Source organism: Arvicanthis niloticus, chromosome 1 (genome assembly GCF_011762505.2).
Source record: "Arvicanthis niloticus isolate mArvNil1 chromosome 1, mArvNil1.pat.X, whole genome shotgun sequence".
In the NCBI taxonomy this organism is placed as follows: Eukaryota; Metazoa; Chordata; class Mammalia; order Rodentia; family Muridae; genus Arvicanthis; species Arvicanthis niloticus.
The window spans coordinates 120,145,661-120,163,095 of NC_047658.1; the positions used below are offsets into that span (position 1 = coordinate 120,145,661).

General features: G+C 41.3%; 1 protein-coding gene across 2 annotated transcripts in view; it reads left to right on the forward strand.

The window, feature by feature from the left end:
* Patl1 (PAT1 homolog 1, processing body mRNA decay factor) overlaps window positions 1-4,990 on the forward strand; it is a 30,520-nt gene extending 25,530 nt beyond the window's left edge. For both annotated transcript variants that reach the window (XM_034509714.2, XM_076917634.1), the window contains 4 exons: window positions 231-386; window positions 2,722-2,813; window positions 2,915-3,064; window positions 3,357-4,990. In XM_034509714.2, coding sequence (XP_034365605.1) covers window positions 231-386; window positions 2,722-2,813; window positions 2,915-3,064; window positions 3,357-3,378 — 420 coding nt within the window. In that variant the 3' untranslated portion in view covers window positions 3,379-4,990. The remainder of the gene's footprint in view (window positions 1-230; window positions 387-2,721; window positions 2,814-2,914; window positions 3,065-3,356) is intronic.
* Window positions 4,991-17,435: the final 12,445 nt, after the last annotated feature.

Below are 17,435 nucleotides of genomic sequence, written 5' to 3' on the forward strand. Positions count from 1 at the left end.
ACCAAAAATATATCAATCATTTGTAGTGAGTGTTAGGCCAGTAACTTATCTCAAAACTGAACAAGAAAGAATCAAGTATTTATCCTACTTTGCCAATATGACCAAATGTCCTTGCACACAGCAATATAATGATTTTGTATATGGTGAGCAGTCTGTTGGTCACACCCATGGGTGGGAGGTAAGTGAAGGAATGGTTTGCAGGATGTAACACTCTTGTTTATGTTTTGTAGGTGCTGCCATGCTTACTGAGTCCCTTCTCCCTTCTTCTCTATCATCTTCCTTCAGTGACTGTCACCAGCCTTCTGCAACAGCTAATGAACCTACCTCAAAGTGCAACTGCACCAGCACCCTCCAATTCTCACCTCACTGCTGTGCTCCAGAACAAGGTGCTCTTGTCATTTTGTGTCCCTAAGTTTGTGTGGCATCTAAATTTGGCTTGGGAAAATTATGACTACTATAGCTTTCTTCCACTCAGGAATTACATATAGCAAAGGCTAGAACACAGATAGTGGTTTGGAAAAATTAGTTTCTGATGAAATTTGTAGCATCAGGTATTCAGTCTTTGTCTACAGTTATTCCTGTCATCTTTAGCAGTAGATTCCCATTCTCAGAAGATTCCTGCTTCAAAACTGTTCTGAAAGTTAAAATTGGAACATAGCTGGGTATGGATGATTAAGGCGTAGATTAGCTGCCTGTCCTGTTTTATTAGGACTTTTCCCAGAAATTTTAACAAGCTCCTACTAAGTAGCAGTGACCAGGACTTAGTCACATGTCATGCCTAACTACAGGGAAGCTACATGTAGCTTTCAGTTAATATGTTAAAGATGTAAAGATTAAGACAAAACTTGGTGCACTTGTGTCTAATCTCAGCACTCAAAAGGAAGGCTGACATATAGATCTCTCTGAGTTTAAGGCCAGCCTAGTCTACATACACAGGTTCAGTACAAAACAAACAAACAAAAAAATCGAACTGTTTTTCTTTTTTAAATTAAAAACTTCTTAGAGGAAACCTAATAAGGAAAGAGGATCATGGTTTCTAAACAGGCAAGTTTCAGTTCTTGCCTGCCCTCTTACAGCCTTACGATGCTCAGCTGGTTTTCTTTCTTTTTTACTTTTAATAATTCATTTTATTTGCATTGGTGTTTTGTCTCCATGTACGTCTACATGAGGGTGTCATATTTTGGGTTACAGACAGTTATGAGCTGCCATGTGGTTGCTGTGGTTGCTGGGAATTGAACTTAGGTCCTCTGGAAGAGCAGTCAGTGCTCTAAACCACTGAGCTATCTCTTTAGCCTTTCAGCTGATTTTCTGGTCTATGTTAAGAGCAGTAGAAAACCAAGAAGTCATACAATATCCTAACCCTAGCAAAAATCTGCCTATAAATAGAATGAAGGGAAATTTTGTGGAAAAGAAAGATTATCCTTTGTAATATGAACACAGAAAAGTAGAATGAAATCCCAGAATACTGCAGCATCACATTAAATCTAGTGCTGTTGGCATTTTCATTCGATGCCACTTCAGAGTTCATGTTGCTGTTTTTTAGGCTTCTATTAACACCCTTTGTAAGTCTGTAGACTTCAGATAAGAAAATACTGTGTGTGCATACATGTGCACTTTTGTGTGATGTGCACGCAGAGGCTATACAGTCAGAGATTGGCATCAGGTGTTTCTCCTTGATTTATTCTCCACCTTTGCTTTTTGAGGTAAGTTCTGTGACTAAACTTGAAGATCACTGATTTGGCTAGATGGGCTGGCCATTGTCCATCAGGGGTCTGCCAGGTTCCAGTTCCCAGAGGTGGGCTCACAGGCACACACTGCCATCCCCAGCTTGTCGTGATTTCTTGGGATCTAAGCTCAGCTCCTCACTCTTGCACAGCACACACTTTACCAGCTGGGCTCTCTTCCTAGCCCCAGGAGTGTTTTGGTTTTTTCCTTCGAGCTTTGATTTTTTTCCCTTTGTATATTTCTCTATATTTTTTGTTAATTTGTTTGTTTTGCTTTTTGAGCCATTGTTGTGTATTCCAGGCTGCTCCCTAACCTCCTGTGTAGCCAAGGATGACATTGAACTTTTGATTCTCCTGAATGCTGAGATTATAGGTATGCACTGTCACACCAGGTTTATATGGTGCTGGGAATCAAACCTGAAGCCTTATGCATGCTAGGAGAGAATACCACCAACTGAGCTATATCTCTAGCTCCTAATATCTTTTTTCTTTACAAAATATATTTTTTTCTTCTAATTTTCCATGAACTTTGACTTTTCTTCTTAATCTATTTTGATTCTTTAAAAAAGGAGAAAGACAAAATCATTATCACTGACTGGTGTGGAAAATATTTTCGCAACAGGATAGGGTATACAAAAATCACTTTCTATGCTTGTCATCTGCTATATGAGAAACTAAAATTTAGAGGAAAGACATACCTTTAATTCCAAGCTTGCCTGACCTCTCTGCCTGGCTACACAAAGACTTTGGTATAGAGCCATTCCCATTCAATGGTGTGGTCCTATCAGCTGATGTGTGCTTAGGTGCACTGTACTGAGTTTTGTTTGTTTGCCTGCATGTGTACCCTGTGAATGCCAATGGGTGGTTGTGAACTGTTACATAGTTTCTAGGAACTGAACTTTAATCTCTTCAAGAACAAGTGCTCTTAATTCCTGATCCATATCTCCAGCCCTTTAGATACAGTGTTAAGTTTAATTCCATCTGATTTCTGTTACAGTTTGGCTTGTCACTGCTCCTAATCCTACTGAGCCGTGGGGAAGACCTACAGAGTTCAGATCCTGCTATAGAGTCAACGCAAAATAACCAATGGTCAGTATTAATTGCTTGTCTCCTATTTTAAATGTTTAAAATTGTCTTTGCTTTCCTCTTTCCCTTCTACTTCTCATACTGTTTTGGGTTTTCTCTGTCAGGACAGAGGTGATGTTCGTGGCAACCCGAGAACTTCTACGGATCCCCCAAGCAGCCCTGGCTAAGCCAATCTCTATACCCACAAATCTGGTGTCCCTTTTTTCTCGCTATGTTGACCGGCAGAAACTGAACTTGCTGGAGACAAAACTGCAGTAAGTTGTGAACACATTTCATTCACTACCTTGGTATCTCAGACATCACACCATGGGGAGGATAAAGCAGAATGAGAGTAAGAGATTGAGAGTAAGTGTGTGTGTGTGTGTGTGTGTGCTAAAACAAATCACTGTGTTGTGTGCAACAGTACCTCAGAAAACAACAAAAGCTGAAAGGCATCTAAGGTCTTGTATTATGAGAATTCTTATAAAGACATAACATGAATGCAAAAGATTTATCCTATTTTAACTTACTCATACAAACAAGTCATCTTTCTCTTCATTTCCTTAGGCTGGTTCAGGGGATACGATAAAAAAAATCTCCAGAGTGTCCTGTACCTCCTTTTGGCTGCCACCTGCACTGCTGCCATCACCAATGGAGTGTTTTTAATGAGGGAGGGGAGGTAGCTTATGACCCAAAGCAAAGTCTTGTGGGATCCATTTTGTTTTCAGAACTTAGCTCTGAATGCCAGGTATTTCCCACTGCTCTGATACTTCTGCTGGGTGGTACTTCTGCTGGTTTCTTTTACCTTCTGTGTTATACTTTTGCATGTCCTACTTTTACTCAATTCTTCTCAATTTTGCATTTTCTTTGCCCTAGAGACACAAATATAATGTCCCTTTATCCCATCACCACTATTACAATTCAAAGTAGGTTGTAGTCTACCAAAGGGCTCCTCCCCCCTTTGAAGTCTTTTTTCATCTCCCCCTATTAATATGACTATAGGAGAGCCAAAATTAAGTAGAAGTCAAGATATAGGTAAATATATACACACCCCTACACAACATTCATATGGTCTCCAGAGGGTCCTTAAAGAATGAGTTTTAGTTTGAAAAATATTTAGTTAACATATACCTCTAAAAATAAACCAGCTGATATATTTTTAATCTGTTTTTGTTCCATCTTGTCATTGGTGGATTCTACTTTTTTAATATATAAATACAGGGTACACAGCACATTATATTAAATCAAACTTGTTAATTGGCTGATGCCCAGCTCTAGGCTGAGAGGACTTTTCTTTCTCCCTACCTGTGTTTCCTTTGTTCCCGACCACCATAATAGAAACAGCACACACACGGTTAAGCCTTTTCCTGTGATGACTACAGTGTGCTTGAGTCTGTCCCCTCAAGTGCATTCAAGAGTACCCAAGATGAGCCTCACGTAGAGCCTGCTTCTGCAGTGTAGCTTTTGCGCACCTGCACTGTCTTCCTGACGTGACTTCTGTAAGCCATGCTTCTGCTTCTCTTCCCCATTTTCATTTAGTGTCTTGGGTAGAAACCTCCAAATGTAGCCATGGCTGCTAAGCTTGGGCTCTGCTCTTTAGTCTCCTCTACCCTGCAGCAGAACTGCTGTCCTGGCTGCTTAGTCTCACCTGAGCCCCAATCACTGGCAGCCAGCGGGGCCTGGGTTTGGACACTTCCCTTTCACTCACCTTTCTTCCCTTCAGCAGTCAGCCAGGATAAGGGAATCTGCTCCCTAGTGGTTACAGTTCTGAAAAGACTAAATTGATTTATTTTATATTCCCTTCCTGATCCTACTTTCTGCTGTTCTCACCTTTTTGAATGTAGTCGGGGGACAGGCTATGATATTTAAAGAGAATAAACCTTTTGCACATACATGTATTGTATAACAGTAAAGCCCTCCGTTACAACCAGCTGTTTTCGTACTCATCTTTATTTCTTCTCATTGTGGCCTCGGGCTCCAACAGCTGCTCCCCAGTGACAGTCCCTAGCTTCCTTCCACCATCTGCTGACTGTCTCCACTGAGCCTTTCCTACCTTCCCTTCACACCTGATCAAGTAAACACTTGATTATTTTTTTTCTTCCTTATTGTGCTTTTTGTTCAGTTCTAATTAATAAAAATAAAAGTTTCTAAATTTACATTTTTATAGGGTATTGTAAATAAAACAAATTGTATACTTGAAAGTGTGTGCTTGCTTTATACCTTTTTGTCTCTGTACTTGTTTTTAATGTTTTCCATTATACTTGGATTCACTACCAAAACTCTTGATCTTGGGGAAATACCACTTTGCCTTGAATAAATTCACTATTTCTAGATAGATGTCCATCTCTTTTTGCTTTTAAGAAACTTAGGTAACTCCTTTAAGCATTTAGCTGCCCTTATGGTTTGTATTTTTCTTAGCTCTAACCTTGTAGCTTTGTTTATTCCTTTTTTAAGATTTATTTATTTTATGTATGTGAGTACATTGTCATTCTCTTCAGACACATCAAAAGAGGTTATCAGATCCCATTACAGATGCTTGTGAGCTACCATGTGGTTGCTGGGAATTGAACTCAGGACCTATGGAGGACCAGTCAGTGCTCTTATCGGCTGAACCATCTCTCCAGCCCACTTTGTTTATTCTTTAAAAAGCAAAAAAACATCTTGCTAGGCACATACCTGTAATCCTAGCATGCAGGAGTGTGAAGCATGAGGATCGTTCATTTTTATTCTTAAAGTGAGCAAGATTGAAGATTCAGCAAACTTGTAAAGAATAGAGGACAGAGAATAGAGAGATGGTTTAGTGGTTAAGAGCACTTTCTGTTCTTCAAGAGGACCCAAGTTCAGTCCCTAATACCCACGTTGGTGGCTCAGTCATCTATAGCTCCAATTCCACAGGATCTGATGCCCTCTTCTAGTTTCTGTGTACACAAGGGCTTAGTGTCAGAGTATACATACAGACAAAGCACCCATATACATACTTTTTTTTTTAAAGGAAGAACAGTGGGAAGGGAAGTTGGATCCAAGAGCTACTATAAGATATTACTGTTAGAGTAGTTTATAAAGAGAGATGATTTGTTAACCTTAGCATAAACCCTGTTAGGTGGCTGATTTGGGGAATATACACAAGGCTAGATTCAAAGTGCCCAGTTATAGACCCGAAAAAACATACTACACCAACACAATTAGAGACAATTTAGAGACCTGGAAACTGAAGTTCTAGGAGGAACCAGGATTTGCTTAAACCTGGACTGGCTAATGGTAAAATCTCAGGGGATGTTCTAGGTACTTTAAAGGTATTTTTTTAACCTAGAAATAATGTAGGCAATAATTACAAGTTTAGTCCACAAACATGCAACCATATGTGAGCCTGTTGCCTACGGAAGCCAGAAAAGAGTTCTAGATAAAAGAATTCCTGGAAGTGGAATTACTGGATGACATAGCCACTAATTTGGGGGCTGTGAACTGAACCCAAGTCCTCTGCAAGAGCAAATACTGTTAGCCTCTGAGCTATTTCTTCAGGCCCAGAAAAATTGCTACATGGGAAAATAGAATAAAAGGATAGAGTATATACCAGCTGAAAGATCAAAGACCCACTTATTAAAGTCTGAGCTAGATTCCATATCTATCCTAAATTGTATCTGCAACCTCCTCACCACCGTACCCACCCCCCAGCAAAAAAAAAAAAAAAAACACTATAGCTATTGAATCATTAGAATTGCATTCTTAAATGTTAGGAAGACCAAGACATGGCCTATGGATTTTTAAGCCTTGTACTTCGGTTGGACAAAAGTTTGACAGTGGGAAAGCCAAAAGGCTCTTATGCTTTTCCTTATCTGACTTTGCTTGACTAGTTTGGTATTATGAACTCTGAGTATGTAGGATTTCAGCAAGCAAGGCTTTAATCTGATAACTCAGCATCTTAAAATAATCGAATAGCATTATTTTAACTTTCTTTCCTCTTAGAGACAGAGAATAATGAATAGCTTGCAGGTCTCATAACTGCCTCTGCCTTACTTTTTAGTGTGCAAATGTTGCATAGAAGGCTGTTCAGAGGAGTTTGCTCATTATTCAGTATGACTCTCCAAGCTCCCACTTTAGCTGAGTCCATACTCCAAAGTGATGCTAACCAAAATTGGACTCGAGGTCTCCAGAGTATGTAGAAGAGAATCAACTGATGATAAGTGTGTGGTTTTTCCTTTTCAGTTGTTAATATGATGTCTTTAAAATTGCTTAGATTGTGTCAGTCCAGAACAAAAGCTGGTGATACTGCTAGCCTAGCATACATAAATCCCTGGGTTTGATCCCCAGTACTGCATAAAACTGGGTACTCCCAACACTTGGGAGGTGGGACAAAAAGAACGGGAGTTCAGTGTCATCCACAGCAGCAGAATGAATTCATGGCCAGCCTGGAATACACGAGACCCTGTCTCACAGGGGAGAAACAGCAAAACTACCTGATACTTGATAAACCAAGATAAAACTAAAAGTTACAAATTATTAAATGAAAATCCCAGTGCCAAGGGTGGACAACTCATGCACTGTTGGTAAGGGAGTTCCCTGAGGCCCCCAAACAGTCAATTTTTTTTCTTTTTTAAAAATTGGATATTTTATTTACATTTCAGATACCATCCCATTTCCCCTCCCTAGAAACCCCTTATCCCATACCCCCTTCTCCTTTTTGCTTTTATACCATTTTAATTACATGTAAGTATTAAGGTCAGTTCTAGGTTGAGGAACTAGCAATACAATAGATGCAAATAGTCAAGGAACAAGCAAGATAATAAACACATAGTCAAAGAACAAGTAAGGCAATAAAATTCCATGAACACTCTGGTGATCACTGTTTCTAAGGGCTTATCAGGATGACCAAAATATCTTGAGACAAACTCCCTGATCTAGCCCAAGGTCATTTTCATGTCTGAAGCCTACTTAGTTGTTCTAAGCCTAAAATTTAGATTCCTGCCTGAAATTACTTCTTTGTTCTAGCCTAATGTCAGATTCTTGCCAAGTAGCCCCAAAGGCTCTCCCCTCCCCCTTTTTTGTTTCATAAACAAGACTGAGCCTATCTTAGGTCATTTTGCCAAGAATGCCTTCCTTACCTGTCATGGAATATGCATTATCAAAAGCAATGCACTTATATCTTAGTTTGGTATGCAAAGTTAAAACATCCAGAGAGGTATTAGAATTATGCCAAATACACTGCAAGTGTCTTTTGCTTGTTGCCACCAGAACTGGGTTGTAAGACCCTATTTCTGAAGATGATTTGGTCTCAAGACATAAATCAAGCTGCAAGTTTTCCTGTGTTAGCTAGACTTCATAGTCCTGGGAGATGCTGTGCAAGCAGCCGAGAACTATCATCACTTGTATCAACAATGGACCGTAGCTACAATACAGACCAGCTAGGCAAGCTGAACCACTATTGGTACAATGTGGTAGATGTGTTATGGGGGTAGGCAACCACTGTCTACTTGGAATTGATATTCTCACCACAGGTGAGTATTTACATCTGATACTGTAAACTCAGTCTGAAATGGTAAGCCCTTGACTGGGGAGGTCATAACCCAAGTCAAGAAACTACTGCTGCTGTCTGAACTAATAGGTATAACATGCCCATCAAGTTGTCTTTAGCCAGGCAGTGGTGGCGCATGCCTTTAATCCCAGCACTTGGGAGGCAGAGGCAGGTGGATTTCTGAGTTCAGGGCCAGCCTGATCTACAGACTGAGTTCTAGGATAGCCATGGCTATACAGAGAAACCCTATCTCGGGGGAAAAAAAAAAGTTGTCTTGTCTTTAAAATAGCTGTGTGGGTATAACCATAAGTGAATACTGCTGTCAGCTTTGGTAAGAGAAATTTATTTTTGGCAGTAGTCAGTAGTGACTTCAGAGACTCATAACAAGTCAAAAGTGCTGAGAGTAAATTACTTGAATATCCATTCATTAATGGGGAACCTATATCACTCCCTGCAAGTCTTAGGGCACTATTAGAAGCAGGTAAAAGACAGAAAGTGGGGGAACAGGATAGACTATTGACTTCCAGGAATGATATGGCTATTGTACTCTTGAACTCACAGCATCTGTGCAAGGTTAGGTCAACACCCTGTTATGGAAGGGAGGGGGCCTCATGAGGGGTACCACATCCCCTGAGATTTTATATGCAGTTAACAGTTGGTAGGAAATGGAGAGATTCTTATCTCAATGTAGTCACAGGTAAATCATCCCTGCTTCTGTTAACAAACTCCACCTACATTCCTATAAGGAACCCTAATGAAACTCACTGAGTCACACAGCATACACAGACATGAAAGTAAAAGGGGCAAGTTGGGGAGAGGAGAGAGATGAGTAGGAAGGGGAAGAAGACAGTACTGGTGGGGTGAGTGTGATGCATGTGTATAAAAACGCAATCAATTATATGGACTATATGCTAATAACTACCCAGCAAAATCATGAAGCCTCTGAGTTCAAGGCCAGCATGGTCTACATAGTGAGTTCCAGGACAGCCAGGGATATGCACTGAGACAATGTCCAAAACTAAAATAAATAAAACACTTTGAAAAAAAAGGATCTTCAGAAAAAAAAGGGGGGGGGGGGACAAGGTAAGGGGACTGGAGAGATAGTTCAGTGGTTAAGAGCACTGACTTCTCTTCCAGAGGTCCTGAGTTCAATTCCCAGTAACCACATGGTGGCTCACAGTCATCTATAATGGGATCTGATGCCCTTTTCTGGTATGTCTGAAAACAGCTACAGTGTATTCAGATAAAATAAATAAAATCTTTATAAAAAAAAAAAAAGCTAAGAGTTTAGTGTGTTGCTCTTAAAGTGTTCTACCATGAACAGGCACACAAAGATACAAATTAGACACACTTTGCATTTACCTTTAATATACTGTGGCCATCTTTACCAGTGCAGAGAGAGCTACCGTGTTTATGGTTCTGTGTTCCACTGTACTAAAATTTAACTTGCAAGTCAATTTTCAAATACTTCATGTCTATCATTTTCCATGAAGAATAAGCAAAGCTAAGCCTACATCACTTTATATTTTTGTAGCTATTTTATAAAGTAGAAAGAATACACCTTTTAAAAAAGATTCGTTTATATATTTTATGATTGTTTTGCCTGCCTGTATGTGTGCCATAAGCCATATCTCCAGCCCCAAACAAATTTTCTATTTTGATCCTCTAGCCTTTTGCAACAAAAGGCCCAACTATAATTGTACTGCACCAAAATGATCATCTAGAGTCTAGATTCTCCACCATCCACTGGTAAGGACTGAAACTGGAATTTGTATCCTGGCTGGAGGATAGTTCCTGGTCTTAGATCTGAGCTTCATGTGGAAACAGCTGGAAAGCAGAATGTCTTGAAGGCAACGTCTGCAGCCTTTCTGAATGGATTTTAATGTCTTCACTTTTCAGCAGGCAAATTAATGCCCCTTGGGAATGTCCAAAAAAGAAACTGGGTTTGTAATAAAGATTAGACTCACGAGGATGGATATAGGTCTGGACCCTGAGAAGAAGCAAACAGAATTCCATACATCCATTCTGTTATTGTTATGAAATGAACAGGTCACAAGTGGCTTGTTCCTTCTGTGACTTCCTGTATTCACATGTGAGCTACACAAATGGAGAAACTGTCTTGTTTACCCCAGAGCCCAGCATAGGACTGACACATATCGGGCAACCAAAACAAACAAACAAACAAAACAAACAAACCTTGATTAAGGGTGGTATTCCAAGAACCCCTTTAAACAGACACAAACTGTGCCGTCAGTTTCCTGAGGCCTGTTTCTAAATAAATTGTTGCTCCTTTTATCAGCAAGCCAGGAACAATTTGATAATGTAAGTCAGATCTTATGGTTCTGGTACAGCTTCCAGTTCTAGTGGGATACAATACAAAGCTACGGTAATGGCTTTGAATGAGGGAAGGGTTTGTGGGGAAGGTTTTGTGGGGGAAGGGAGTTAAGTGGGTAATTTTCAAGAGAACAGCTACACAAAAGAAGCCCATGAAAACTTCAAGAAGCTAGAAGGTGTGTGATCAGAAAGCCATGCAACTGGGGGAGCCAATCCCAAGCAAGAATAAGGTCCAGACATCCATACTCTGAACATCTCATCCTGAGACCAATAGAAGTTAAGACTGTTCCCTCCTTGTTCCGGATCTGCACCTCCAGTTCACGTAGCCTGGACAGCTCCCACCTCTGCCACTCTTGAAGTAGTTAAGTAGCCTAGTGGCCAAATTACAGGTTTAGCTTCCTCTCTCCCTATAAGGACAAGTCCAGCAAGCACCTGGAATTCCTCCTCATGCAAATGAAGCATTCTCAAAACCTCAGCAACCAGCCGATAATGTACACTCGCCCCAAGACCCCCTAAACACTCTCCAAGGTTTATATAGCCCTTGTTACCCACAATAAAAGAGAACGTTTTCACTGAAAACCTGCTTAGAGAAGTCTGTTTCTCCTGGCTCTCATGCCAGCTGAGATCCTGTGGAATCCACCCCCCCAGATAAGCTTCATTCCTCCCAGTCCAGCCTGATGTGCAACGGTACCTGGACTTCCCGAAGGCAGAAGCAGATCTGGCCAGCAGAAGGTGTGGTAATTCAAGCCTACATGTAATCCCAGCCCACAAGCCTACGTGTAATCCCAGCGCTGGGGAGGCTCAAACAAGTGGATCACTGTCTGAATTCATGGCTAGCCTGACTACAAAATGAGACCCTGTGCTAAAAAGCAAAAACACCAAAGAAACCCTACAGAATCAACTAACTTAAGCTCACAGAACCTGAACCGACAATCAGGGAGCCTGCATGGGTCTGACCTAGGTCCTCTGCATGTATATATTATGGTTGTTTGCCTTGGTCTCCTTGTGGGACTCCTAGAGGTGGGAGCAGGGGCTGTCTCTTAACTCTTTTGACTACTTTTGAGACCCTTTTCCTCCTACTGGGTTGATATGCCATGTTTCTTTGCTATCCATTGGGAGTACTGCCCTTTCTGAGAAACAGAGGAGGAATGGATGGAGGGAGGGTTGGAAGGGAAAGAAGGAGAGGAAACTGCATTAGGGATGTAATATATAAGAGAAGACTAAACACTAAAAAAAAAAAAAAAAAAAAATTAAGGTTTAAGATGCCACTAGTGGGAGCTGGAGAGACGGCTCAGTGATTAAGAGGACTGTTCTTGAAGAGGCCCAGGGGTGGGTTCCAGCACCCACATGCTGGCTTACAACCATCCATAACTCCAATTCTAGGGGATCCAGTGGCCTCTTCTGACATCTGCAGGCACTGGGCACACAAGTGGTGCACATGCATACGTGCAAGCTAAACAGTCAGCAAATAAGAGAAAATAAATCAATCTAAAACTAAGAAACCACTGAAGGTCAATGTCACTGGAATGAAGGGAGTGGGATCCTGTGACAGGCATTAGGAAGTGAACAGGATGGATGGACAACAGAAGCTGGGAAGGAATCTAGTCTCACTGCACTAGAAAGCATTTCTTAGAACAAAACAAAATAAAAATGCCTGATAGCCTCCTGTAGAAATCACCACTACATGGGAGTAGAAATAGACCAGAGAAGGTGACTCTATTGCCTTGGTCCTTTTTGTTGCTTTTGCTGTAACAAAATTGCTAATATAGTTAACTTCGAATGAAAAGAGATTTATTTTGGTCCATTTTGCTGGGAGTCCAAGAGCATGGTTCCAGAATCTGCTCAGTTTCTGGCTCAGGGCCATGTGCTGCTCTGTGCACATGGTGGGAAAAAGCTCCAGGATGGGAGTGTGCAGAACTGAGGAACAGAGCAACTGACCCACTGCACGACAAGCTCTCCTGATATCTAACCCACTTTTATGGCACCTTATTAATTCTTTCAGGAGAGTGGAGACCCTATAACCTAATTACCTCTTAAAGGTCCCACAGTCTCTCAATCACCTCACATGGGCAACTGAACTTCAACATAAGTTTTACTGGAGAAGTTCACACCCACAACAGAACGGGGCACTTATAAAATCTTACAGTTTTCCCTCTCTGACAGATGCAGAATCTGTACCTTTAAAAGGCAAGGTGACTAGTCATCTTTGAAGATGTTCCCCTATAATCTCAGCACTTGGGAGGTAGAGAGAGGCAAGAGGTCAGAAGTTCAAGGCCAGCCTTGTCTACATAAGACCCTGGACTGCCGGGCAGTGGTGGCATACACCTTTAAGGATAGCCAGGGCTACACAGAGAAACCCTGGCTCGAAAAATCAAAAGAGGAAGAGAGAGAGAGAGAGAGAGAGAGAGAGAGAGAGAGAGAGAGAGAGACAGAGAGAGAGACAGAGAGACAGAGAGACAGAGAGAGACAGAGAGACAGAGACAGAGAGAGAGAGAAGAGGAGAGAGAACATGCAACGTTTTTCTTCTTTCTGGGTCTGAGATACCTCATTTAATATATTTTCTAATTCCATCCACTTCCCTGCAAAGTTCATGATTTCATCTTTCTTTGCAGACGAATGGTACTCCATTGAGTATATGTACCACATTTGCATTATCCGTTTGTTCCACTGTAGGCATGTGGTTGTCTCCATTCTCTAGCTGTTGAGCATAGAAGAGCAATGAACAATGATGAACAAGGATCTGTGGAGTAGGATGTCTGTCCTTTGGGCATATGCCAAGGAATGATATAGCTGGGTCTTATGGTAGATTTATGTTTAACGTTTTGGGAATTCTCCACCCTGACTTCCATAGTGGCCTCACCTGTTCACAATCCCACCAACAATGAATGAGGACTCAATTTCCCCTGAATCCTTGAGAGAATCATTTTTGAAGATCTTTTGGACAGCAGGTTATCTTTGCAGTGCTCAGGTAAGTGAGGTTGAGAGGAGGCTACAGGAAGCTGGTCGTTTGGATTTCTTACGTTGAGTGACAGAGTGACTGGTGCTGCCTTTGCTTCTGTGCTCCAGAGCTTTCATATATCCCAGCACTGAATTCATGATGCAGCTAAGCTGTATTTCCCAAACTCAAAGTCCTAACAGTCCTCCAGTTCTAGCCTCTAGTACTTCAGAGTATTACTGTATTTGAAGAATGAATTAAAATGAGATTATTAAATGGGGCTCTAATCCAAGGGTTGGTGTCAAACAGACAGAGGGAGAGACAGGAAGCCATGGGCAGCCACCGGAAAGCCAAAGAAAGAGACTTCAGAAAAAATTCACCTGTGCTGACACCATGATCTTAGAGTTCTAGTTTCATGAACTGTGAAGTGGGGAAATTCTAGGTAAGCTACTCAGTAACCCTATGGTTTGTTACAACAGCCCTATCAAACTAACTGCATAGATGTCAGGTTGTTGGTCATTAACAATTTTTAGAACACTTGTAAAAAAAAAAAAAACCAATAAGGCAATGAAAGAACTTTTACAAACTGTAAACAGTGAAAGGTATGATTATAATAAACTTTCACATTTTGTATTTACATTTGAGTCGTTTCAGATTTTTTCTAATGGACAGATAATAGGTTGGTACTTAAAGGAAGAGAAGAAAGAGGAGGAGACTGGATGAGACTTGTCCGTCACTACAGTGAATAGCAGAGAAAGGAACACTCAGTTACAACTACAACCACTGCCCAGCACATTTGCTAAGACTTCCCAAAATGCTCCTGAACAGGGCGGGGCTCCAACCTTCCCCATGAGTATGGCACTTCACAAATACATACTTAAATACTTTGGTTGTTAAAGTGTGAGCATGGGGGAAGGGTGAGTGAGAGCACAGTGTAATGATATGTATGCATCAAAATGTCGAGGTGAAACCCATCATTCTGACGGCTAAGTAAACAATTACCTTTTAAAATGTAAAGCAAATGGTAGGATAGATATCATTCAGTTCCTTACGCTTTTCTTGAACTTTGGGCTTCCCTGTACACACATCCTCACTCATGAGTTCTACCCTTCCCCAGCTTTTGCGTGCCAGCTCCTGACCCTCCCCAACCAACTCCTTTGCCTTTGGGTCCTCTAGTGTTTTGTCTCCTTTTCTCCTGAGCTGTGGTCCTTTCATCACCACATTAGATATCCATGGTATACCTCCTGTGTTCTTGCCATGTCTTCTCTCGCTTGCTTATTTTTATCTGCCTCCTTTTCTAAGTCTTGAAGGGCCCATCCCACCAGTTTCATGCTCCAGCCCCCTCTTCTCTGTGCTCCTGCTGCATAGATTTTGTCTTCTCTTGCAAGGCTTTTTGCAAAATTGTTCTGATTTTCTTGGGTTTGTCTTTTGTTTCTGGAGCGTCTCTTGTTGGTTCTCTACTTTGACCTGTGTACTGTGCTACAGGAGACAGGCCTCCTCTCCCTTCATCTGCAGTGCAGCCTGCCTTTGCTCCTGGATGCTGGTGACTTGGGCCTTCAGTCCCACCTGTGTATTTTTCACCAGCTCTTTCTGTCTCCTCTCTTCCTGGGCTTCTTGTTTTCCCGTGTTTAACCTGTCTTCCTCCCACAAGAACCTTGTGAACATCTGCTCTTCCACCAATCTTTGCCTCTTCAGCTCCTTGCTGAATGCTCTCTGTGCTTTCCACTCCTCACCTATCTTCCCTCCTGGACACAAACCAATCTAGTATGAAGACCTTTACAGTGTTCCCTTAATTGCTGGTCTAATTTTTTCAGCCACAAAACTCCTTCCTCTCTCTTTTTTTTTCCCTTTTTTTAAAGTTAATGATTTGGGTTTTTTTTTTTTTTCTTATTCTATGTCTTTTTAGTGGTTTCTTCTTTCAATTGCATTTCAAAAATACCCATTGTTTTTCTCTTGATGCTAAAAGTTTACGTACCTTGAGCAGAAGGGCATAGTGGTGCATGCCTTTAATGCCAGAACTTGGGAGGCAGAGGCAGGTGGATTTCTGTGAGTTCGAAGCCAGCCTGATCTATGAAGTGAATTCCAAGACAGCCAAAGTTACACACAGAAAACTCTGTCTGGAAAAACCAAAAATAAATCACAAATTGGTATATCCTATTACATCTCTTCTCAGTGTTAAGAATGAAGCCTTGTATGGTGTCTTTGACTCTTGCTTGCTGGTAAAAGACTGTTCAATTAGAAAGAACGAAAGCTCTGGTAGCCACCTGGAGGCAAAAATTAACCTTACCAGCAGAGACAATACAGGATGGAGAAAGCTGTCTGTGTCTAAAGACTTCAGGGAACCTCCATTGTAAGCCTTTACAGTACCCAGAGCTACTTTCCTGTATCTTTCTTTGTGTGTGGAAGTGTTGTGTCCAATCCATTGTAAACTGGGCTTCTATTACTTGCAAATACGCTTAGCCATTTATTGCAAAGGACTTTTGAAGTCATTTTTATGTTAGAATTTACTAAGTGCTATTAAGAAAAACACATTTTAATTGTTACAGATTCTGTGGAATTCATCACCTGGAGCCTCAAATATTCTCTGAAATGCAAAACATGCCTTTCTGGTGTGAAACAATGAGTACTGTGTAGCTTGAAGAGAGTGATGGTTCTAGGGCTCACAAGAATGGGTTCACACCGGGCGGTGGTGGCACACGCCTTTAATCCCAGCACTTGGGAGGCAGAGGCAGGTGGATTTCTCAGTTTGAGGCCAGCCTGGTCTACAGAGTGAGTCCAGGACAGCCAGAGCTACACAGAGAAACCCTGTCTCGAAAAAAAACAAAATAAAACAAAACAAAACAAACAAAAAAGAATGGGTCCAGTCAGTGACACTCTTTTAAAACACAAGAAGTAAAATTAAGCCAAACAGCCTCTGTGTTGATGACATTGCTATACCTGTTATTTATCTATTTGTGGGTTCACACATCATGACACAAGACATGCAAGTCAGAAGATAACCTGAGGGAGTTTGTTCTCTCCTTCCATCCTGTGAGTTCTGGGGATGGAATTCAGGTCATCAGGTTTGGCAGCAAGCACCATTCCATGCAAAGCTATCTCACTGGCCCTTGTTTGTTTGTTTATTATTTATTTATTTATCTTTCCATTTTGAAACAGGGCCCTCACACAGCCCAAGCTGTCCTCAAACTTGCTGTATAACCAAGAACAGCCCTGCACTTCTGATCCTCCTATCTCCGCTTCTCTAGTGCCGGGGAATGCATTATCACACCCATTTTCTAACGTGGTGATAGGGATTGAGCTGGGGCCTTTGTTTATGCTAGGTTTGCACCTTACATACTGAGCCACATTCCTAGCCCCTGGGATGCGCCTAGTTTCTGTTTTTTTTTCCCTTCCCCCTGTTTAAATTAGGGTAGGTAGGGTGGCTCAGCAGGAAAAAGCCCTTGCCACTAAGCCTGATCAAAGTTCAAATCCCAGGACCCACATGGTAGAAGGAAAGAACAAGTGCCCAAAAGTTGTCTTCTCACTTTCTCACGAGAACTGTGGAATGTACACACATAAATAAATAAATAAATAAATAAATAAAGCAACAAAATAAATTTAAAGAAGAAAATTCTGAAACAAAATTATGAGTTAATAAAGGGCAAAAATTAAAAGATTACAGAGTATAGGTAACATGCGACATGCCTAGTCACATCCATGTTTGCACACAGAGACTTTGCCTCTGCAAGAGACTTTACTTGTTTGAGTCTCAATTGTTCTCCTCATAGAAATGTAGGTAGAAGAGCTGGCTGTGATGGTGCACTTTAATCCCAGCACTCAGGAGGCAGAGGCAGGAGGGGCTCTATGAGTAGCCCAGGCCTTTGTTGGC